At 44.8% G+C, this 25,292-nt stretch overlaps 1 protein-coding gene across 2 annotated transcripts; it reads right to left on the reverse strand.

Annotated features, from left to right (window-relative positions):
- LOC135327963 (estradiol 17-beta-dehydrogenase 2-like) lies at positions 1-19,373 on the reverse strand. 2 transcript variants are annotated; one of them, XM_064509997.1, is made up of 4 exons: positions 18,906-19,373; positions 8,130-8,249; positions 6,823-6,929; positions 1-5,451 (listed from the first exon to the last, which is right to left on the reverse strand). In XM_064509997.1, exons 1-3 carry the CDS (start codon positions 19,300-19,302, stop codon positions 6,826-6,828), a joined length of 621 nt encoding a protein of 206 aa, XP_064366067.1. In that variant the 5' UTR covers positions 19,303-19,373; the 3' UTR covers positions 1-5,451; positions 6,823-6,825. The 2 variants fall into 2 exon arrangements, with proteins under 2 accessions (XP_064366067.1, XP_064366068.1); XM_064509998.1 differs by lacking the exon at positions 6,823-6,929.
- Between the last annotated feature and the right edge of the window lie 5,919 nt (positions 19,374-25,292).

The raw sequence follows: 25,292 nt of genomic DNA on the forward strand, positions 1-25,292 counted from the left end.
TCTGGATTCTCAAGCTTCCTTTTTATTTTTATTTGAAGGTAATTTTCTGGCTCACAGCTGTCTGCACATAACCGCTCCGTTACATGTGGAAGTGGGAAACCGAGTATGTGATGTTTCACTTCACATGTAACACTGTAATCATTGGAAAGCTCTATTCCTGTTACCTGCAGGAATTGGGAACTCTCTTCATCTAGTCACCTACTTATTTTTTACAGAAGAGATATTTAGATCTACAAGGACATTTTAAGTCAGCTGCTTCTTGCTTCATTTATTTATCTATCATAGAGCACTTCCTACTCTTGCAGCTAAGAAAAATGTGTTCTTGCATTGAGGAAGAAGAGTATCACAAATACGGAAGAACCAAGATAATGAGCTCTTTGCTCAGCTTCTGCACTCACTTTATGGACAAATTTCCAAGCGAACCGTTCCCTCAAAGTCTCCTCACAAGGAGAACTGATTAAGTGACAGAATAACCCACATTTGACGAGCTTGACCTCAGTTTTCCAAAATCCAAACACAGCCAGACTTTTGACAAGGTTCAGGTCTGTATGTAAGCCTTGAGTGATATGTTCGATTTCAGACATTGCAAGGTGGTGGGTCAGCAGTTACCCTAAGTCTTTCTGGAACATAAATGGCTCTTCAGACACCGGGTTATGATTCCAAACCCCTCAGCTTTCTCTTTGTCCCTGTGTCAAACTCCATTAGGCTCCTACCAGTTTAACTGCATTGTCTGTACAGAGGGTCACAGTTTTACATCAATTGCTCCTTTTACCATTGCAAGGAGCCTGCTGAAGTTAACAGCGCAGTCCACACATGATCAGAGCCTTAATGTCTTTATTATTATTACCGCCTGCCTACTCCCCAGTTAGAAAAGACAAAAAGGACTTCCTCAGAGACCTCTAGTCTTGACACAAAGAACCAGCCATAGCAGTGGATATTTAAGATTTTGATCCACATTTGATGTTTGCTACTCCAGTGTGATCCATGATAGTATCACTGTTATGCAAATTCTAGTAGCTGTGTAGAAGCATATAACATTTTTTTAATACTGCTGAATTATATTAGAACAAACAGAAGCAAACACGGATATTTCTGTGGTGAGAAGCTCCCATGAGAAGCAGTATTTTGGGCCCTGCCCTGCGTACAAGTTGACCTGCGATACTGTGCAGTGCAAAGTGCATCTAAATGGTGCAATGGAAAGAGAGGGTTTTTTTCTTATTTAAAAACAAAACCAACCAACCAACCAAAACCCAAGAGCAGAAACAATGCATTTCCTGCAGTTGTATTTTTCCATGCTACTCAGAGCTGATACAAGAGCACTGCCTATAGTTGTTTTTTGCTGTTTTGTTTCCCTAGGAAATGCCAAAATAAATTAAGACATGTTATAGCAAACTAATCTTGTGACTGTATGTTTCAGAGTTCCTGTGTTCTGGAACATGGTATCTGGGTTCCTCGGACAGATGCTGCCTGTGGCACTTGCTGTTACAGTGATGTGTGTCTGCTCAGAGATGGGAGTCTATAAATGGCACAACCTCCCTTGGTGCTGAGGTCCTGGGGACAGGCCTTCAGAGGGGGGGAATGGCCCACCTCCCTGAGCTCTGCAGCGGAGAGGGCCATTCTGCAAGGGATGCTGTCTTTAGTAGTACTGGCATCAGTTTAGAGATTCTCTCGGCTTACTTCAAAGCCAGTGTTAAGCCTTTTAAATTAGTTTTATACTGATACACCAACAGGATTTTTTCTTTTTTTACATGCTTTTAGCACTCTACATTTAGAGAGATGAAAGCAAAACTTAAGGCAATCTTTCTCTACCTACCTAAAATAATGCTGAACAGTAATGGGTTGTAAGAAGGGCCTGTGGCTCCTTAGAACATATGCTATGTCCTGTGACAGGATGCTATCTATCATCAATGACATGGTATGATTTAGCATATAGAACTAATTTATGGCAAATGGCAGTGAAGCTACTGTGGTGCCACGACCTTACTGCTGTAAGCTCTGTGGAGCTGGAGCTGTTCCACCCTGTTACCAGTTGTGCCTTGTCTCTCCTTATCTGGCTGCTTTTATATCTTTCATGGATTCTTCAGTATCTAGTTAATGAATTCTCAAAGCAGGGGCTGCTAGCAAGTCCTTTGTTAAAGGAAATGCTGTGTGAGAAGTGCAAGATCCAACTGTGCGTGATCTGCGAAGCTTTAGAAAGGGGCTGTCTCCAGCGCAGGTGAGAACATGTGTGGCTCCATGTGTAGGCCTAGTGCAAGTGGTGCCTTGGAGCATGGCGCCTATGCGGTTAGTTTGCACATATTGAGCCAGTCCCACATGTCCTGAAAGCTGTCCTCTCCGTATTATGTGTCTGGTGAATCCAACACAACGAGGACATACCACTGCACGTGGCCAAGGGAGTCGCTTGTGGAAGTGGCTGGATTTCTAGGCATTGGGAAATCCCGTAGATAGCTGCCCCAAGCACTGGCATGGCTACCCACTGTTAAGGACAGGGCTATAACTCTGCAGAGCTGGTAGCCTGCCTGCAGCTGGGGAAACAAAACTGTCTTTTGCTTGCTGAAGATCTGGCCTGCTCTCCAAGTGCTACATGGACAGTCAGCTACAGCCATGAGCAAACAGCTCAGGGCAGGAAAAGTCAATGAACATGGAGGCAAGAGAGGTGCCCTATTACTACAGGGGACCAGAAGGCTTGAATACACCTAAAGAGTTCATTCTTTTATATATATACTCTTTAAAAGAATGCAACTCTAAAATGGCATATACATCTAAAATGTAATGACTAGGTATCTGAGCCAGGTCATGAGGAGCAAAAGTCCCTTCCTGTTCTAAACTGCAGGCAAATTCAGTGCACTAGCCTAAATGCAAAGTCCTTAAGCATTAACTGCTGCACCTCAGGCCAAGCAGAAGGGCAGGCAGGAAAGCATCTCCCAATGAACGTGCATCCTGCACCTCGGGCAGGGTGGCCAGAGAGGATAACAGGGCGCTGGTGTGAAAGTGGGCTTGTCTCATGAGCCTGGGCTGCTGAGTGTGCTGTGGTAGCTGACTCTAGGAGCGTGGTGGTTAGTATTGCTGCAAAGAGTCCAGATCCTGGCATAGTGCTTCACTTTTTTTTGTTGCAGAAGTAAGTGGGTAGTAGAGATGCAGACAATGTTAACCAGGGCTCATGAGTTTTAAGCTAAATACAAAGTGACTTGATCATGGCAAGCATATAAGAGGGTTCAATAAACGTTTCTATTGATAAAACAATTAACAAGAATTGCAAATCCCATTACACTAATCATTCTTATATTGCTTTCCTGCTCTCTCTTCCCTCATTCTCCTCCCCTGAATGTTTTTCCTCAAACGCAGTAAAGACACACTGAGATTTCTGACCTCGGGGGTCACCCGAGCACCTGAAATGCTTCCCACACACACTGGGATCTGGCTTTGGTGGAGCTATCCATGTGACTAACCACTGCTCAGGAGAGCAAAGTCCCTAGAAAACAGCCTGAAAAAATGGAGAGATATGGCTAGTGTGAAAATGGTTACTTTGAGGAGTGTTTAACCTAGTGGGATGCTGTCTTATACCATATTTTTTAACAGGCACACAGACACCTTGGGCATCTAGGAAGGAATATGATTAGTTTTCAAGATTCATTATTGAAATATTTTGGAGTGGTGAAAAAATGTGGGTTTTTTGGGGGGGATGTTTATTTAGGGGTTTTTGTTCATGTGACCAGGACCCCTCTGTTTCTCTACCACCACTGACATTTTGGTTCTGTTGGGAAATAATCTTAATATGTTGGCCATGAGAAACTTAAATTTAAAGGCCTGTTCTGTGCTCCCTTAAAAAGGCAAGCAAGCAGAAGCTTTATAGTGGGGTCACAGGAGAAAGGGCAGGTCTTGGGTGAGCAGTTGTTTCTGTTTTAAGGTGTAGAACAGAGGGTTTGGCTGCTATAGATTTATAGCCCAATTACAATTTTCAAATGGTTCAGCAAGTGATCAGTTTTGAAGAGTATTGTTTGGATTTTTTCCCTGAAAAATTCACACCAATTTGTAATATTTTCATGGATTTTTGAAAATCTCTGATTTTAATGGCAAAATGTTTGGAGTGGGAGCTTCCAAAAAGATAAAGGCAAAATCTTTTGGAAAAGGTTTGTAGGCTGTAAGATCAAGTTACTTTGATTTTTGTTATACATTATTGATGAAATGTTCAAGAGTGTTTAAAGGATTTGAGTCCCTGGTTCCTACTAAAATTAAAAGCAACCAGGCATTCAGATCCCATAGTCAGCTATAGGAATCTCAGTCTGTAACTTCAGTGTTAGTGTGATGTAGCTAATTTGGGTTAAACACATTTCTAAGAGCAGTTATACTGTAATTTATCTCATGGTAGTATTGCCTTACAGTCATAATTTTATGCTTGTGTGCAGCAGTTCTTTGTATCCCAATGGACCTGAAAGCTTTACAAACAAATGTAGGCTATCTTAGTCTTCAGGCAAGCAAAACTTCCTTTGGAGTCTTTGGGAGCTTTGTTCACACAAAGTCTCTGGATATAGACCATGAATACTGTTGCGTGTACAAGCAGGTGTTGTCCTCTGAGTGGAGCTCGCTCTAGGGGCAAAGCAATAGCCACTTAACAGCCCACACGACTCCCACACAGTAGTTTGGAGGAGAAAATGATGAAGGCTATCAACTGAAATTTCATGCAGAGGTTATGTGGCAGAATGTGATTACTCACCCAGCGAGTTGAGAACTTTCAGTCAAAGCAGATTTTCAGCTCAAAATTGGGCTCTGACTTTCCTGGAAAACTCTGCAGAATGTGCAGTATTGTCATGATTAATATAATGGACTACTTGCCAAACATGTAAAGGCTGAAACCCCAGACTTTTCATTCAGGAATGAATGAATTACTTTAGCGTGTTTTCTCCCAATGCTTTGGCATTCTGTAATTAAAATGTTTGCTTTCAGTCTCACTTGATATTAAGCTGATTTAATGTCTCATAGAAACTCTTTTGAAAGCTTTCATTTTTCTCCTCTCTGGACCCAGCTCCCTGGGTGGGTGACATCTCATATCACTTGGACAGTTCTGAGTTGTGGCTTTAGATAATGAAAAGCAAGTCCTAGCATTTTTCTTCTCAGCGGAGTTCCTCCTTTATTTCATTTCACCTCCGATCTTTTTTTTCCTCTATGTTTGTATCCCAGTGTGTACAGCACAGCCTTGTACTGTACAACCCAGAAATTCAATGTCCTCTTCCTTACGGATTAGACCTGCAAGTAAGTTAGAGACCTCGCAGTTCAGGGGGTGCTTTCTGTCTTCATCCACAGAGTTTTTCATTGTTCTGCATTTGAAGTCACTGTTCATAATTGTCCCCTGCCAGGAACTCATCACTGTTGATCCCAGCTATTTTCCTTCCTGTATCTTTTTTGATTGTGGCGTTACAGTATTAGCAAGTATTGCTCCATGGGTTTCCTTTCCTGCAGAAACACATTTGGACAACTTTAGCTTTTCAGTACTATTGAATCATTTCATCTGACTTCATTCAGATTATCATTCTATTGCATTACCTCCCTTATCATATCTGCAGTACCTCACTGCAACAGCCATTGTAGGCTGGGTCAGAATAGACTTATGTGATTTTTATCGCATATTATTCATTTTTATCACATATTATTTTTACCCATACCTTCAATGTAACATCTACAGTAAGCTTTGTGGCCCCAGTCCAAAACTCATGAACATCAGTCTAAAGGTGCTACTGAGATATAGACACTTGAAGGTAGAGTTTTAGATGGAGAACTGGAATCCCTCTGCTTGAGCAAGAAAAGATCAGAATAACCTGTGGGGACACGTGGGGCTTCATCTTTTTCATTATCTTACCCCTTCCCCCTCCCCCACCCCACCAAAAAAAAAAGCCTGGCTCAACAAATAGGGTGAACCACATCAAGCTCTGGGTGCTTTGACACAGGCAGGGATGTCAGGGAATTTATCATTTCAGTACTTCTCGTAGCTATGTGCTGGAGGAAATGTAGCGCAAGAGCCATCAGAGCCTGAAGCAGAGATATTACAGGAACAGGAGAGATGAGCCAGCAACAAATAGGCTGGAGGATATTTTGGGGTTTTATACTTCAAAAAAGCAACTACCATACCTCTTAAATTCTGGTGGGATGCTGGAGAGCAGCTAATACTCTGCCTCATCATTGGAGGCTGGGCTGGCCAGCCTCGTATTTGCTACCAATCTAAATCTGCTCTGGCCGCAGAGCTTGGAGGAAGATTTGCTTGTCTATCCCTACCCCACCTAGCAGCAGGCTCTAAAGCACCGGTTGTGCCCCGTTGGAAGGAGAGCCCCTTCCCTTTGCTCTCCCAGGGATGTTGGTGGCCGTCCTCGCAGGGCAGAACTGAGCTCCAAGTAAATACCCCACACCAAAGCTAGTGACAGACCCCCAAAAGTTTTCTGTCAATATTTGTGTTAATTATTTAATGTACACTTGGGTCACATCATTTTATCTGACATGAGACTCACAAATACATGAATATGCTCCACTATTGACATCTGTGGTTTTACAGCTATTTAGGATGGTGCTTACCACGTAAGGGAACACAAGCCAAATTCGGTGGCCTGCTGCGTGTGGCTGTGCCTCAGGACTGGCTCTGCCGGGCCAGATCAGCGCAGAAAGGAGGCAGCTGTTGGGCACTGGTGTGCTGGAGTGGGCAGGAGGCTGCTCTCGGGCCCCTTCCTACCGGCTGAGCCACTGTTTCTTATCCTAACAGACAGGAGAGCTCGTGTTGCGGGGGATGCTGGTGAGCTGTTAGGGGCCTGTAGCTAAGCCATGAGCATGCTGTCTCACCTCTCAGTTTTTGGACTTCACCAGGCACGCGAGTAATTGCAGACCTGTCATCTTCAGAAAAGTCAGTGCCTGGTTCAGTGGGCAAAAGAGGACTGCAACACAGAAGGCTGCAAACAGAAAAGTGCTGCTGTTTAACCACTGGCCCCATAACACAAGGAAACGTTAATCTGCCCAGGAGAGCAAGTGTCTCTAATGTCACCCTCACGGGCTTGGGATTCCCAGAGCAAAGAAAGGACAGAGGTGCTGCTCTCCCTCTTGCTCCCGCCCCATCCCTCATGGCCCAGGAACTCGGAGGTGCACTGGGACCAAGAGAAGGGCAGCTCTCTGCCTTGAGATTCAACCTTCTCCAGATGGTTTGAGTGAGCTCTGTACCCTTCAAATGGGAGGCAGGTAATGACAACCAGCAGTGGGATGCCCACTTTTTCCCTGCGTCATGAAGGAGAGCTTAGCTGCCTGCTCTTACAGCTCTGCATGGCACTCTTCGCTCGGAAAGGAAAGCGTGTGAGAGCTCTACAGCCAGAGACATCCCTTTTCTGAGGCCAAAGTCTGCCTCTAGTATCAAGGCTCTTATAAGCCCTAAGAACAATCTCAGCTGATGGCAGATCTTATACAGGTGATTTATCATGCAAATAAATATCATTTGTAATGTAAAAATTTATAATGTAAATAACCATAGGTGAATGGGACACATAAATAAATAACTTAGTCCCACTGTAATTAGCAGGTTATTTATATTCAGGAAATCCTTCTTCCTACAAACAGTTAGCACTGGCAACAAACCTCTTACTTCTGCTGTAGCACTTGTTGAATCAGTTGTGTGGAGAACTAGCCGGGAGGAGAAGTCCTCCCTTTGGATAAAGGGCCAGGTGCTGCCAGCCACTAAGGGGCAGTTCGGTGACAGGAGCTGGGATTTTTTTTCCATTCCAGGAGGAGAGAGTTTGGATGGACCCCAGGACAGCAAGGGCTTTGCAGAACTGATTCTGCCCACGTTGGCTCTGGGGCTACCCAAGTATTTGTAAGTGCAGGAAGGCCCTGTCTAGCCTAGGAGAACAAATGTTTACAATATGTTAACACATTTGAACGTGTTTTAAGCTGGCTATGGCCAACCGTAGTGAGGAGTGAGCCATGAAGTTTTTGAAGGTATTGAACCCTCTATGAGATGTTAAAAACAGTTTTTAAAATGATGTTAATGAAAAAGCTTATTGGCTAAGGCACTCTCCCCCTCCCCCCCCCCCCCCCCCATCTAGACAATGCCTGAGAAATGCAACATATTCAATTGCACTTGACTGCTAAAAGCTGCATCCTACCTGGAGCGTTGAAAACTTTCTTCCATTTGTAAGAGGCTTTTCTCTCAGGTAACCTGTTTGTGTGCGATTCGTGTTCTTCCCATATCAGGATTGACGGCTTCTTCATCGTCCCATACATGCCTGCCAAATTAACAGGACATAAGCTATGTTAACTTCAACAGTTCATTTTTAATTACATTTCTCTGAGGACATAATGGGTACAGATGAAATATTGCCATTTGCAAATACTTTTTAATTAAAAACTTGAACGTACTGCGCTGTATAGCAGCCACCTGGTCTGACAAAGAATTAAAGGGGAGGCCATATTTTGCAAGAGTTGCAGCATTATAAGTAGAGCTGATTGAAAGACAGTTGTTTCTTCCTCCACTCTTTGAAATTTGTTATTACAATGTTCCATTGGAATATTGAGTCTTTATTTTTTTACTAGCTGTTTGAAGTTATTTTTATGAGAGCTTTAGAAATGTTTCTTTCAGTTATATGAAGTGGCCACACAGAATGAGTAAGAGAAAACCCTACTGTATGAACAGTCGAATGCACTTCAAAAGGCTCAGCAACACACAGTGATGTCGGATTACTAGCAGAAGGTCAAATCAGTTGATCGGGCAAACATTAGCAAATTACTTTTCTTAGAATCAAAGCAAACAAAATACTTCTCAAGAAATACTTTTCAAGAAAAATCAAATGGCAGTTATCAGAAAATCATGACTCTGTAGGACTTGTTATATTTAAGGCACTTACTCCCTTCCTAATGGCTAGCTGTTGCATCTGAACATCATGCAGGGACAAATTCAGCTATGGTTTAAAGTCTTCTACTCTGTAGGGCAAATGAATCATAACTGGGGCCTGTTTGTCTGTGAAATAATGTATAATGTTTGAGAGGTGGTTTTTATCTGCTTGCTTGCCTGCCTTTAAATAAGGTGTCAAAGGGCTCTGGACCGTAAGAAGGCAGCGTCTGCTGGAGGGGTCATATTTCCTTTAAAGCTGGTGGCTGCTCAAAGTTATCTCCAGATCGTGCACAACGGAGAAAGGGAAGAGGATGACTGCTGCCTAGAGACTTGAGAAAGAAGACATCTGCCTTGCTTTAGGGACAGAGAGAGTTGGAATAAGATTTTGAGGAAAGTATTTCCTTAGTGTCCTAGTGAGAGCCCAAGGAGAGCTTCAGGTGGATTTTTCTGGGTAAGAATTGGCCTTCTTTGTGCTGTGCTTGGCAAAAGCTGTAAACACCTCCGCAGGCTGGTGCCGGAGGTGCTCTGCTCCCCTTGTCAGTCCAGGCTCTGTGAAAAGTGACTTGGACTGAACTGCTTTGCTTCACGTCTATGCTGCAGTTTAAGTCTTGATGTCATTCTCATAGATCAGCATTTTCCATTAAGAGAAGTGCAGTGCCAGATGTATCGTAACTACGCCAGAGCTAAACGCAGTCCATGACGCATCCCACCGGGAGCTGGCAGAAAAGACTCTTGTCCTCCCTGCTTGAGCGCTCTGCCTCTCTGCTTCTCAGAAAACTGAGAAGACTTGAAGTCTTCTTTTACCTGCTTCTGTGTTTTAGCTGCAGAGGCAGTTGCAGTGTGGTGTTCTGCATCCCACGGTGTGACCCTGTGTGACTGACACAGGTGGACGCAACCTCCAGAGCTGGAGGCATGAATAAAAATATCCCCTAGAGAGGTCTGAAGAGAAACACAGAGCACATGAAGGAGGGAAGCCTTCCCCTTGTCGCTCCAGCACACAGAGCTTTCGGGACTTCACTTTTGTTGCACTACAATAATAGTCACTTTTAAAAAGGATGTTGTTTATTTTCTTATTTCTGCCCCTATATATATTTTTTTTTCCCCTTTTTTTTCCTGGACCTTATATAAGTAACACTGAAATTTGCTGTTCTTGAATGAAACTGGGGTGGGGAAGAAGCGACTGCTTCCTGCCTTTAGAGTTTGCCTACTTGGTAAATAAGTCAACACTATGTGTATAGCTACTGGAACTGCAATTTTCTGTCAGTGTTTACTCATTGGAAAATGTGGTCTCCATAAATTGAAAACAGGATGGAAATTTGAATTTCTGATGAGGCCTAATAGCTTTCCTAATTCTATGCAAGTCTCACATAGCAAGAAAAGAGAGAAAATGCTTTTTTTAATATATGTAAATATGAAACCACAAAGGTGACCAGAGGCAAGGAGCGGAAGGCACGTAACCTGAAAAGAGTTTTAGCTTGGTGACATCTCAATTAATTTGACCACTTATAATGGGTGTGGGGGGAAAAAAGCTATAATGGAGGATAGGCACCTGGGTTTTTACAGTAAAAGGGTGGTTCAAATACAAAATGGCCTTTGGAGGCTAGAAAAATCAAAACTTCCAGGGCTATTTTTTGGCATGAGTCCAAGGCTTAAACAGACTTGAGCAGTGCATACGTTGTGTTTTCACCTTTAGGACAGGGGAGAGTTTTGCCTTTAATGATTACAGCAGGCAAAATGGAACTTAAATGTGAAATTAAGAAATAATGGGGGAAAGCCTCATGCTCTGATTCCCCTTGCTGTACATTGAGAGCCTTCAGAAGTGCATAAGCACCGGCTGGGTATTTCACAGTTAGTCATACAGGCATAAATGAGTCTGTCTTAACCACTGGGAATAGCCCTCTGGTGTGACGTGCTTTTGCACAAGAGGAAATGAATTACTCATTATTGAAAATATGCATTCATTATTCATCAGTCCATTGTTGTAAAAAGTTTACCCCATCTTGTTTGGGGTTAAACACAAATGCCGCCTCGCCTAGCTATTCAGCAAGATAATTTCACGTATTAAACAACAACCAATGAAAGTGAAGAAACTTCAGACAGCTCATAAGTTTCAACCAGTTTGACGAAACCAGGGCGGTGAATATTTCTGAACAATAAATGCAGTCCCAGAAACCAGGGCAAACTGCTCGAGAACAGAAGGAAGGCTCTGGTGTTTGGGCAATTTCTTTATAACAAAGCTTGGCTAGCTGCAACAAAGCACCAAGTCTAGGAGGTTTTCTCCACAAACACGTTTGATTCAAAAAAAACCTTAAAAGGGTTTTATACCTCTGGCGAAAGAGGTTGATTTAAACCTCTGGTGGTAAACTGTTGCCTGGTCTAAATTGGTGCAATTCTGTTGAAGACAATGTTACTAAGTCATCTTACCCAGGTTGAAAATTTGGCTTGGTACCATACACGGTGCCTCTCGGGTACTTCCTCCCAGAGCCTCACCAGGGAACGAGAGGAGCAATGCAATGCTGCTGGCGGCTCCCAGGCTGAGCTGACTGCAGGCCAGGCCAGGCCACCCCACCATGCCGCAGCAAGGAGACTTTGGAAAAGCAGCGTGGTCATGCCTGACTTTCCTTAGTGAAAATGCCATAGCAATTCCTCTGGAATTACCTGGGAGTTTGCAGTACACTAAGTGTCAGGAAAACAATTTACCAGCTGGGCAGAGAAATTTCAAGGGATTAGATTAAAAAAAAAAATTAAAAAAGCTTAAAAAAGATCTACTTGGAAGTTCTGTAACAAACTATATATATATATATATATATATATATATAATGCATAGGGAAGTATTTAATTAACATAAAAATATTTAATTTTTATGTACCGTTCAGTCTTGCTGCATTATTTAAATTAAATCTGTAACTATATTCCTTAGAACTGTTTAGGAGGTTTCCCTCTCAAGACATTGTAACGTGGGAAGCTGGAGTTCCATGCAGTTTTTTTCCTGTTGGTTTCTTCTCCCTGTCAAAATTGTCCTCTGGCACATTTTCCTGGAGGCTTGGGATGAGGGGTGGAGAAAAAGATTAGATACACACTCCAGATACTTTCTGACAAACTGTATTATTTATAAGGGAAAAGTGAAACTACAGAACTCATTTGGCTCCAATCTTGGTATTTTTCTAAAATATTTGTCTAGCAGGGAACTGTCCAACTCTGGCTAATGAGAGATAATGCTCTGTTTCTAAATTGGTGCAAAGTTGAGCCTGAGTTTTGGACATTTTTACACTGGCAAAAAGGTTATGTTACATCTGTGAATATTTCTAACGACTTGCAGAATCAGAGATTAGTTTAGCATCATGTGAGAGTGATGAATAAATAGTTTCCTGGATCATTTTGTTCTTATTTTATCCTGCACCTCTAACCCTACCACCACCATTGGAAATGGCAAGGAAAAGCAAGTCCCCCATGAGAGTACATGTGATAAGAGTGTAAGGTTAAGCAATTGCATGAAAATGTATGGATCATTTGTTTTATGCACTATATCATGAATATCGATATCTCTCTGGTGATCTCTAAAACTATATTTGTTAGTCTTGTGTGGTTTAACGATTGACGGAGCTTGGAAATTAAACCTTTGTCTGGGTTTTGTTGTAAAATCAGCTCACATGATGGGAATGATATTCTTGGGAGCAAAGTTGAGGCCAGACGAAGAGGTTATTGCTTCAGAATACTGGAGAGAACTTGTGGATGAACTTAGGCACTGATATAACATGAGTCACCAAAAACCTAAAAACCTATGAGGTTGGGTTTATTATTTTTAATATGCTCCACTTTGTTCCTGCCATCTGCAAACTTAAGATTCAGAAGAACGCAAAAAAAAAAAAAAAAAAAAAAAAGCCAGGGCAGCGTACGGCTCTTGTACTTCCTTCCCTTTCAGTAATATATACACGTGGTTGGTATCAGTTGTGAACATGTTTGCATCTTCTGCATGCAGACAAATAAAATACCTACTTTTAAAATATAGCAGACCAATATGCATTTTTAATTATTGTTTAAAGGTCTTGGTTTGCAAACAGAATTCCTCAGTCCAGCAGTGATAAAATAATAAGCAAGTAGTTGATGTGCACAGCAGGACTCCCAGGTACCTGCTGAATTTTACAACAAACTGAGCTCGCTCTTCACGGCTCAGCTCTCATTTCTGCATGGCTGCCTTGCTGTTTTGTTCTTTTGAAATCTTGATCAAGTTCTCCGGCCTGTAAAAATACAGGTCGGACTTGCTGACCATACCCATCCCTGCTGGGACTGGAACCTGTGGCCGCGTGGAGCCACGAGGGCTCTGCCTGCGCCGGTGTGCCCAGCACCCTGCAGCGGGCAGGAGTGGGGCCAGCTGAGGGACGTGCTGGAGGGTTTGGTGTTTTGGAGGTGTTCCCCGGGGGCTGCGGGGCCCGTCTGTCCACGCGGGTGCCAGAGGAGGGCTCGGCGCCAGCAGGCAGGTCAATGGTAGCAGCAGTGTGACACGGAGGACGGAGGTTTCTAACCCAAACTGGCTCTGCCCGCTGGTGATGAGCAAGAGATGGGGATGGAGGAGGAGGAGAAGTGTTGCTGCAGCTTCACAGTTGTGTCACTCTTCTTAGTCACAGCCAGGGTCCTTGGCTCTTGGCAGAGGAGCTGTCTGTCTAAACAAGCAATTTTGAAAAGCCTTTGAGGGAATTACAAACTGGCTTCCCGTGGAAAACCCATAGGGTGTAGGTGCATAGCTGCTTTGGGGGAAAAACTGTACACTGAATATAGATGATGCATAGATTCTTATTTTTTAAAAAAGGAAAGCTTTGAATAGGGAGCTCCTCTTCATCCTAAAATAGCTCCTCTCAGCCTATAGCATCAGAGTGAGAGCTATTTTCTCTGTCTAGGTTCTTACATAGACCTGACTGCGGCTGTATCAAAGTGCTTCTCTAGTACTGATAAATCCCAAGAGAAAGGAAGGCAAGATAGTTGCAAGCCAGTTTTTCAAAGACATGTTTGCATAAACCATATTAAAGGCATTAAGACATAGCTACAAATATTAATCATTTGACTCATAATTCCAAGCATAGTCATTCGCTGCTTAGAAAATGGCCTGATTTATCCAAGGTGGCCTGAGTTGTTGTAGCTGAGCCAAGTTAAATAATGCAGTACTCCTCAAAATTGTGCGAGTATATGATTTCATTTGCCTTATTCATTCATAATTCCTATTGGCTGGTAGTTTATTGCAGTCAGTGATTATCACATTTGATGATTCATCTCTGATGTAAGTGAGACTGGCAGGTTGTTGTGACTCCTCTTTCCCTCAGAGTTTAGGAATGAGTGTTTGGTCTGGCCGTTTATCTTCAGGTAGGTGCAGCACAGAAAAGTGAGTGAGGAAGGATTAGCTTCTAATAAAATAATTTGATCTACAGGACTGCCATCCTCAGGAAGAAATAATAATATAATAATAAAAATTCCTACAGTACTTCCACAGTGCAGTGGGGTCATATTTAAATGACTCTCTCTCCTACTGCAGCACACTGTAGGCTCTCTTTCTTGATCTCTCAATCACAAGAGTGGCTCCATGAACTAAACTAGGACTAACCAAAAGCAGATGGGCACTGAGGGAGAGGAGCAAGGCAAATGAAAGCACCAGGAGAGCATCCCTCACTACTATCAATTGCAAAACAGAGCAGCAAGAACAGCTTCTCCTTCAGAAGAGGTGGAGACAGTTCAAGAGGACATGGGGCTAGTGAAAAGCCTTGATACTTCAGTGCTCCATATTGCTCTGCCAGCATCCTGGGATGCAGCCTTGAACAAGCCACTGCAGCTGTGGACTCCATCGCTTTCCCAGAATTAGCTGTACTTGCTGCTGCTGGTGTTACTGCCCTCACTGCTCTGCTTGCAAAGGAGATCGCATGAATGTCCCCTGACATACAGAAGGGGAAAAAATCAGCTGGATTAACTCAACCTGCCCATTTAAATTGATTAAATGATCTGGGTGATTTTGTGTGGACTGACTTAGGAAGTGATCATAAAAGCCACTCTGCTGGCAGTCTCATGGGGATGAGAGCAGGTGGCCAAGGATGACAGTCCAATATCCTTGACCAGGATAGCTGTTTGCGTAGTCAGCTTTCTCTAGGCCCTTTAGGAGTCTTCAGAACAAATTTCTGAGAGCAAGCACTTCTGCTGATCTGAAACACCATTGTGAAGTGCAGGGAGAGAAAGCGTCTTCCAGATAATGGGGTCTAAGATAACATGGGCATTAACTTTATTAATTTGCATCACTTATCTCTCTACTTGTGTAAGGAAGGAATCATCATCCCTATTTAGCAGATAAGGGACAAGGAGAAGCTGATAAAGTACCAAAGAATTCCATAGGGCTCATATCTTAGCAGAGATGAAGGCACAAGAAATGAAATCCCAGCTCTATGAAAACCAGCAGGGCTTTTACAACTGACTTCAGCGCAGCAGAGATCTGAATTAACCGAGGGAGGCTGTACTGTGCAGCCAGAGGCATTGCTCGAACTGAATGTCATCTCTCCTGCAGAAATCCAAGATATTACAGAGGAATGGAAGAAAAACAAGGAAAGGGAAAGCAGATGGAAGCAACTGGGATGAGTGATGGTTGGTAGCACAGTGTGTTATACAGTGAGGAGAGGGAGAGAAAGAAAGAGTTGAGAAAAATGTGGCAGGATAGTGGGAAAACAACTCTGAGCAGTACCTGGAATAAGGGTACAAAGGAAAAGCTGTATGTCCCCCAAAATGCTGTGCAACCATCGCTGCTCTCTGCAATGTCTATTAGTGATCCACAGACTAGCAGCTGTTGTAAAGGTTGGCAGAGTTCAGGCTGGAGTGCTGAAACGATTAACGGAGATTAAAGACACTGAAAGGAGAAGACAGGATCTCTCAAGACACCAGAAGTGTTTTGGATAAAGCTGAAGAAAACCTTGGTTCAAATAATCTCTGCAACATGACTAGGCTGGGATTAGATGTGAAACAGCAGTTTCTCCATTCTGTCTTGTCCCAGCAGTTTAAGTCAAGGACTCTAGATCTGTGCAGGCTGGCAGGGCAGGGCAGGTTTACTGGAGACCCTTGTGGGCCTTGCTCTTCTTGGCAAAGCCAAAGGCAGCTGACCTTAGGGCGTGATGCAGTAAGTACTGATTTCATGTAGCCCTGTCTGTTTGCTTTCTGTGTGTAATTAGCTGACGCCCAAGGTACTGTGGCAGTTGTGGCTACAGCACTTGAACCAGACTAGAGCTTTGGTGGCCTGAACCCCTCTCAGGTCACCTCAGGTTCTCAGTCTGTTGGGCCTTGCCTGTCTCCACTTTTTTTACCCTCTTTCCCCCGCCCCACCCTCGCTGCAGTCAATACTGGCAGTCACAAAGCAAATGCCGACATTTCCAGGCAACGTGCTCAAAGAGCACCACAGCACAGCAGTTTCTCAGGCAGCTGCGTCCCAGGGCGCTTGCACACAATGCCAAGAGCTCGCACAGTGTTTGATGGTGTAAGCCCAGGTCCTGGAGGTGAGCAACTGAGACTCATTCTCCTCCCCTTTTTCCTCTTGGTCACAGAGAACACTTGAACATCTGATCTAAATGCACCTAAAGTGGAAAAGCCAGAAAAAATCAAAACTTTCACGAACCAGGTTAAGCTATCACAAAGCCCATGGTATGGTTTTGTAAGGGGGCTGACTTATATTTCTCTGAATGTTTATGTTAAGATCTCTTTGCACCTAGTAACGCTATATTCATTCATCCTGCTACCGCAAAATATAAGTGTTAGCACACCTGAAAATTGAGATCTATGGGCCTGCACTAGGATAACAAACACAAGATTTTAGTCATCACAGGCCTTTTAATTCTCAGATGAACTGGATGTTCTGTTTGCCTTATGTCATTTTGGAAAGCATTTAAGATGCGTTTCAAAAGCTGTGTTTGTATCAAATGTCTTTTTATTTACGTTAGCAAAGTTACAGTGGTAAAAATTTCCTATTGGGACGGATTATAACAATTCACAAAAGCAGGCATGAATGTTCCTCTCTTTGGAAACCAAAAATTGCATACACATAAAGCGTGCAAAAGAAATTTTTATAAAGAGAAAGTCTTTTACTATCAGTCAGATGATGGCAGGTGTTCACATTTAACCAACCCATGCCAAAATATTACCACAAATTTTGCAGGATAAATACCAGCACTCAAAACCATTAACAAGGAAATTCAAGAAAATTGTTGAGAGGTTTTCTTATTTTTTTGCTGACACAGTGCTTTGATCTGCCATGCAACTGGGTCGGTGCGTGGGAAATACATTTTAACACCCACATCTGTGATGTGAATACTATGCAAGAGAACCTAAGTGTTCCTCACAGATCACTCAGTAGAGGACTCTCCAAAAAACAAACAAACAACAACAACAACAAAATCCCAAGCCTCACTTGACTTGCAAGAGAATGTATTTAACTAGCACAGTGATCAAAGTAATCCAAAGCTGAAAAAACAGTCATTGCTGGCCCAGATCCTCAATGAGCTAAAACACCTGCTTGCGTGGAGCCCTGTTGCCTAAGAAGGGCTCTGGTGTTGGTCCCCAGAGGGGGAATGTGCTGGTATCCAGCCTGGAGACCTGCTAGGGCTTGTTCACAGGTCCAAGTTGCTGGATGCTTCTGAGGACAAAAGCCAAGGGAGATGGTCTGTCCCGTGGGGTCACCACAGCTAGAGTAGCGTTAGAGCCAGAATAAGTGGGAATGGGCTAGTGTTTCCTACTGTGTCTCTGGACGGGTATCTGCACAGCAGGGGAGGTTCATGGTGTACACTTTAATTTCTAAAAAACCTTCCTGTACAGAGCCCGGGAGCACAGAGAAAGCTTTCAGTTCTGGGCAGCAATACCAAGAGCTGTCTCCTTGCATCTGACTGACCAAGCAGCTGGTGAGCAATGGGTTCTCTAGACCTTGGCTCAGTGCGAGCAGAGGGAGACCCTGCCTTCGAGAGACCTCAGTGGTAGCCAGAGAGAAACCACAGAAGGAAGGACAAAGAGGACAGAGACGGATAAGCAGGGGGAAGAAGGAGGTAGTTTGGGCAAGTGGGGAGAGAGTTTCACTGCTCAGGCATGCCTTACATCGCATATATGGCAGAGGAGAGGGTTGGACTCTTCTCCAGTAACTTCGCTGCCCTGCCGACAGTGAGGTTACAGCCCTCCCCTGCAGGGCTGGGGGCTCCCAAACACCAGCCTGAGGAGGTGCCCCGGGATGGGCGTGTGGCCTACGAGACACGAGGAGCTGGGGCTGAAATTTCTGTCTTTCCCAAGAGGGATAAAATCAGAGCCGCGAGGACAGAGAGACTCCTGGATAGCAGCATTAATTCCACTAGGATGTAGGGCAGTCCACCCATTAGCGGTTTTCATCTTGCACCTAGAAAGACCTGGGGAGATTTCCAAGCAGAAATGCTCAAAGGAATTCGCCTCAGGAGGCTACTTGCCTCATATGCTGTCCCTCCCAGGCGAGGGCTGCAGGTTGTTCTCAGTCCGGTGTGCTGGCAAAAATGGCAGCAGGGGGGTTCAGAGAGAAAGTCACAATCTGTCAGTCAAACCTCTGACCTGACTGTTTCTTAATGAATCCCACAGCAGGCAAAGAGCCAAGAGGAACCTCAGTTTTTTGTTTTTTGGTTTTTTTTAACGCAGAAGGGGTTAAAAATCAGACACATTCCTTCATCCCAGGTCACTGTCCGAGTCTCTGCTCGCCCTTGCTCATTCCTGTGCTCTCTCCCCGTGGTGATTCAAGCCCTCTGGGCCTTGATGGGACCCTCCGCTGCTCATATCTTGGCCTACCTCACCTTCCTCTGGGGACTGAGTTCTACTGGGGCCTTCCACAGCCACCAAAGCAGGATCTTTCCCCTGGAAAAAGCAAAATGTTTGTTTTACACAACAAAAAACAATGCAGTTAGCATGTTTATAGCCCATTTCCTAAAGCATTCCTGCCTTTCTAGTTTGCTGGTGAACTACAATGCTCTGACAGTCCTGTGCATTTTGGCTTCTACTGTAGACACAACCACAAATTTGCCCTAAAAATTACCTTTCAGGGATAAATGGCTTTCTATGAAGTTTTTCATCGTTTTCTGATACTCGTCGTTAGTCACGTGGAGCTGTGCTACCTCGATGCTTGGAGACCACTCTTCCTTTGTAGTTGTCCATTCCTCCTGAGGAGGCCAGTGTGCAGCAGACACTCTAAAACCAGCTTTATCCAGGTTCCTTGCAAACATCCTCCCGATGGAGCTGTTGGACACGAGGATTACAATCGCCCTCCCTTTTACATCAATGTTCCTGTCTGCAATTCCAAAGGAGAAGAAGATAACGAAGCAGGTCAGAAACACAATGAAAATGCACACAAAGGCATAAAGGAGGCAAGAGAGGGTCATTGCGAGCAGTAAGTCTATGGCCACCAGGAAGACCTGTCGGAAGAAGAATGCCATCGTTCGAAGAGCGAGCCTCCTCCTTGCTCACAGGCGAGCTGAGAAATCTGCTAGGAGTCGCAGTGTGCAGCCACGCTATTATAAAGCCAGGCATCATTGCGAAACATGCAGAGGCAAGTCAGAGTCCCACAGGGAGGGTGAATCATTCTCCTGGATATAACAACAACAGAGGTTTCCAAACCACATACATTTCAGGAGAGTGCTGCTCATGATGTTTGTCTTGGCTTTGCTGTGCATTTGATGCTCTCCTGGGCTGAAATTTGAGGATTCATTTTGTAAGAGCATTTCATCATGTGTCTTTTTTAGGGCCAGTTATATACACAGGTTATTTTAAAATATTCATTTTTAGGGAATTTCTTAAAATAATGTGTGCTAGGCATTGAGAAATCCACATGCGTAGCCAGAGAGTAGAAATAATCCCCATATCTGCTTGGCATGCTACAGTGTTCTTAAATTTACGACTCTTCATACTGCTGTAAAGCAGACAATTTCTGTGAATCTGGGAAAGAGCCCAAGAGAGCACAGAACTTGAAATTCTGCGCCATGCCACCAGCTTTTGTTTTGCTGTAAAATATACCGTGTGGGGAACATTGTGCTTTCTATTTGTAGGGACTTTGTCAGCCTGAACATTTTGGAAGTAGTGCATTCATGTCGGAGATGAGAGAAAGAAGCTGGGTGTGCAAGTGGGAACTTTTTCTGTTGGGGCCAGAGCTCTTGAGGAGGTTACTGATATTCCTCGTGCCAGCGGCGTGGCAGGCAAACCGGTGCCGCAGAGAAGGGTGTATTTTTGGCTGTCTGGAGGAGTAGCCCTTCCACACAGGGCCTAGCAGGGCTCCGCACTTCAGCTGTAGCCTCTGCAGAATTGGAAAGAGCCTGGTAGCCTTAAGAGCAAGGCTGGAAAAAGCAAATCTTCCAGCTTCAGGGTCTATCTAACCTCTAACAGTGGGTCAGAAAGAAACTTCCTATATAAGCTGGTGGTCTCCTAACTGCCAGCTCTGTCACTGCTCTCTCTGAAGCAGCCAGTGTTGGAGACACGATCCTTGCCTCCATCTCACTGTGTGACGTGGGATGGAGGTTGCTACTGACCACCATTAAAATACCAGAGTCAGAGAAACTGCTCTTTAAATGGCACCTCCTTTCATTTTATTTATTTATTTTTCCTATTGTGGATAGGCGTGAAAGGGATCTCCCAGCAGGCTGATCTTTCCCTTCCCCAAAGGAAAGCAGGCAGCCGTACAAAACACGGCATCCTACACAGAGCAGGTTTTCCCATGGACAGGACAGGGCATGCAAAGGGCCCGTCTCGGGAGCAGGATGACAGATGCATGAGGAGCCCTGTGCAATCAGGCCGGGGCCCTGCGGCGGGCAGCCTCCCCGGGGCAGCGCGGGGCGTCACTGCGGTCCAGCTGGCGAAGGCGGCGCGCCGGTGTCCTGCTCGGCTTGCGACACGGCCTCCTCTGTGCTGCGGCACGTTGTGTTGCAACGTCTTTACGTCCCGCTCTAACTGCAAAGGCTCTGGGGACATGGGGCAGACTGTCAACACAAGCCACACTGGTTTTTCTGGTGCTTATTGTTTGTCTTCTGCGTTAACCCGCACGTCTCTGTCCCACAGGTTGGCAGCACAGCTGATGTGCGCCCCAGCAGCCCATCTCCGGGTGCTTCTGGGATGGATTTGCTGGTTGCATGGCAGCGTGTATATAAATGTACAGAGCTTTTCCAAAGTGGACAAGGGGATGCAAGCATCCAGTGTGCCTTTAAATAAGCCTGTGTTTCATGAGTAGTGAAAGACAGCAGGGGCAAGGGTGTGCATGGGTCACCTCACTCACTGAGCGCTGTTAAAATTTGCAAACTCTTCATGTCAGAAGACCAGACCTGCAAATGCTGTATGACAAAAGAGCACTGATGCATAGTGTATTTTGCAGAAAGTGAGTACCATCACTATTCCTGGCAAAGGAGCTGTGCATGCAAGTGCCAGTGCTCTGTGTTGAGCTTGTGAGAGGCATGCTCTGGGCCCGGATGTGCGTGAGGTGCCTCCCCACAGGTGAAGAAAGCAGAAAATCTTGGCAGAGGTAGGCACTGCCGTGGCTGTGCTGGGCAGGCTGCCCACAGCACCAGAGGGTGTGCGTCGGCTCTCGCTACAGGACTAGCAGGAGCAGGCAGCCATGCCAACGGTGCCGAGCGAGGCCTGGGCTGGGCTGGCGAGCGTCCCACCGGCTTGGAGCATGAGCAGGGCAAGCTCCCATCTACGCTTCTGTGTGCCGATACCCACCAGCTCCTTGAGTCAGCAACCTGAGCCTCGTGTACCCAGGCAGCCTCAGCGGGAAAGAGCTTATAGTCCCCTTTGCTGCCAGAAAAGAAAAAAAGCCAAAACATTGCTTCTGCAAGTATCGCCAAAAATGAGTTTGCGCCTCACCCCTGCTAGCTTTAATGAATGAGTATTAGAAGCCTCCAAGCTCTTTAATGTTGGAGCTGCAAAGTCAGCCTAAAAGGCAGGAAGAGGAGCTCTGTGGCACTGGAGAGACAGACTTTAATCTTCCTTATCTGGGCATCACGTATTTCACATTCCTCTGCCAGTGATGCAGGTTTGAGGATTTCCTTGCTGCATATCAAAACTGATTAATTTTGGGAACCAAGGTGGCATGTTTGGCTGTAAGAAGAATTTATCATCTAAAAGCAGAACTGTCACAGAATGCTAAGATTATCTTCAGAGCTAGTCAAAAAGATTCTGCATTTTAAATGTGTTTTGACTGAAGTTATTTTTGTAAAAAATACATGTAAAGGTATTTGTTATTTTGTTAAAAAAATGTTTTCCCCCAGTAAATATTGTTGTTATTTTTGGCAGCTTTCCACAGGACAAAAAATCGAAAACTTAGCTGTCATTTTTCAGGTCCCCAGAGGTGAAGGTGCCAACCAGGGCCAAACTTCTCCCTACCCGACTCTCAGCCTGGGGCTCAGCCCGCCCCAGCGCTTTAGTTTAAGCGCGGACGCTGCCCCCGCTCCGCGCAGCGCTGCGCAGCGCCGCCCGCGGCTGCGGCGCGACGGCGGCACCTGCCGGCCGCCCGCGGCGCCGCCGTTCTGCGCTCGGGGCCGGGCAAAGCGGGGCCGGGAGGGTCCGGAGGAAACGCTGGAAACGCTAAAATACCGTTCCCGTTTGGACGTCCTGGGATCAGAGATCCGCGTAAACCGTCGCTACAGCCGCGCCGGAGTGCCACCGACTCGCTGCTGGCAAGTCCTCCTGCAAATTACTCTGCTATGTTATAGCTATTATTACTTGAGTCTCCTGTGCTGATTGAGGAGCACTGCGGCTGGGGTTCAGGTTTTGAAACGATGTTTTTCCCGATGCAGAGAGTTCCCAGCAATGCTAGAGCAGGACTATGTGTGTGGGAATTCATGACAAATACAGACTTTCAGGGGCATCCTCCGTCTCTGCCCAGCAGCATAAGCAGGCTGCAAAGCCTGTGTTGCTTGCACGGCCCCCGTACGCTCGCTTGTGGTGAGGAGGGGTGAAACCTGCTGCAAAGCGCTGGCTCCTTTGGGGGGTTACTCGAAGCCCTGAGGTACTTGTGGGGAGTCAGCAGTGCCTCCAGCAGAGCGGTAGCTCCCTGCTGCCTCCCAGCCGACACCAGCAGCTCTTGAGCTCAGGGATTGCTCGGTTTCCAGCCTTATTCTGAGTTAACACTTCAAAAGTTTCCCAGAAATTCAGTTCTCTGTTTTCAAAAGAAGCAAACCAACCAGCCACCCTGAACCGTTGCAAAAATCATTTTTCGAGGACTGATTTTTCTGTTCAGTGGTTCTTCTTAGTCAATGAATAAACATGAAAATGAAAGGTACCAGTGTGGGCCAAGAAAATGCTTCAAAAGCAGGAATTGTTTTCCGCTACTGTAATATCTAGTAACAAGGAAGACCTCAGGCTTGCCCTGTGGTTTTGTCTTACCATATTCATAAGCATAAAGATATTTTGCCAATAGGTAACCCATGAGGCAACTGTGACATGTCCTCTAACTCCATTGCTGGCTGTCACCCAACCTCCTCTTTGCATTGTAATTACTAAGCTAACTCCTCCAAGGGTTTCCAATGTATCTTTTCCTGAATTTAATTAATGCTTGGGATGCAACAACATTTTATTGAGCAGATTTTTATCTTCAGACCTGTTCAAGAAGTTACCAAATTATGCTACAGTTCTGCACAAGGTTTTCTATTTTTCATGTTAAGCAAGAGGATTAAATGAATACTGTACAGCTGTGCTGTGAGCTAAGCAATTGAGATATTACCTCAGATGTGTTGTTCCTCTCAGGAGGACACCTGGTTGTTTTCAGCACCTTGATTTGTCTTTGGGGTGGCAGAGGTCATCTGCTGGGGATCTCGTAACAGGTTTAAGTCCTTCTGGTGGCAACTTTCTCCACGAGTTGGAGAGATTAGAAAAGGCAGAAAGTCAGTCAGTCAAACTAGCTGTGGTTGGGCCAGCTGAGCTCAACAGCGGTGGCTGGGAGGCCAAGAGAGACCCATGGAGCTGTGAGAGCCATTAAGCCGAGGAGCAGTGATCTGGGGGTGCCACCACCATCGTAGTGCTCCCCCACGCTGAGCGCTCAACTCTTCTTCCCCTGCCAGCCGAGGGCCGCTCGCTAGCACCGCGCTGGGTGGACCGCGCTGGGTGGACAGATGGGCTCTGCTTGAAGGTAGGCGTTGCACTTTGTGAAATACCTCCAGCAGAAAATCAGCACCTGCTCGCTCTTGTTGCAGGAGGATTGGAAAGGGTTTGTGGTGCCACTGGGCCTGCCGCTTCTTTAGGAATATAAACGGTGATCTTCTTAGAATGGTTAAAACAGCCTTGATTTGGGGACTGACTGGCCACCAAAAAAGAGATCAGCTCCATTCTGAAGGTTCAGTGTCTTCCTACTGTGGCTCGATTTAGCTAATCCTTGAGAGCTCGATTCAGCTGTATATCATGAGAGAGAGTTATCTTAAGCCTCTCTTAAGCAGGTCCTAAATGAAGCTAATCTGCTGTGCTCTGATTATTTCATCATCAATACTACCATCATGTTTCTGATGTTGCTAACCAAGCAACAAAAAGTGATGTTTTTCCTGAAAACTGTATCCTGAAGTCAGTCCTCCAGGAGGCTTGGAAGCTTTGTAGTGACAGCAAGGGGCTTTGAGCCCTTTCTTAAAGGGAGTAATTGACTAATGCCTTTTCTTTTAGTTTGGTACCAGCAGCAGTAGTGGATGGTAATAAAAAAATTCCTTCACTTCTTATCCAGCAGCTCAGTCTTACATGACTCATAAAGAAGGTCCCAGTTGCTTATTAATGGAGGCATGTGAATGTCCTTTGATGTTTGACACCACTCTGCTATTCTGGTCATGACTCCCAAGAAGAAGGAACTGTTTGCTTGGGCAGATATTAGCCTCCTAGAGATTCCACTGCAATTCCATAAAATACTGACTTATTTATATATCTTGTTACAGAGTGGGCCAGGATTCTCTGTTTCTCTTCCCATTTTTCCTAAGAGGCAAATTTCCTTTGCTTGAGGCTTCTTGCTCGCTGTTCAGTATTTTTCAGTTGTAGCCTTTTAATTGAGTTGATCAGGAACAGAGAGGAGAAAATGAATGAAGCAATTTATAATGAGTGGTACAGTAATAAGCTAGAATGTATGGACAGTGTATGTTAGTCATGCATTCACACACACAGAGCTAGACTAATAATAGTTTAACGACACAGATCCCTCAATGTTCAAAAAACAGTATGTGAGTACATAATTAAAGACTCTGTTATAGTGCACACATATCACAGGGTCAAATTTATATTCCACAGACAGCATTAATTCATTAACTTGTTAACTTGTAAGCACTGACCTTTTCAGTTAGAATATTCTTTTATGTGATAAATGCATATTATTTCTTTTTAAAAAATTAACTCTGAAGTATAATATATAGAAATTTTTGAAGCCTTTGCTAAGATTATCAGCCAGCTTGGGATCCTCAAGTTATAAACTAAT

Source organism: Dromaius novaehollandiae, chromosome 3, assembly GCF_036370855.1.
Source record: "Dromaius novaehollandiae isolate bDroNov1 chromosome 3, bDroNov1.hap1, whole genome shotgun sequence".
Lineage (NCBI taxonomy): Eukaryota > Metazoa > Chordata > Aves > Casuariiformes > Dromaiidae > Dromaius > Dromaius novaehollandiae.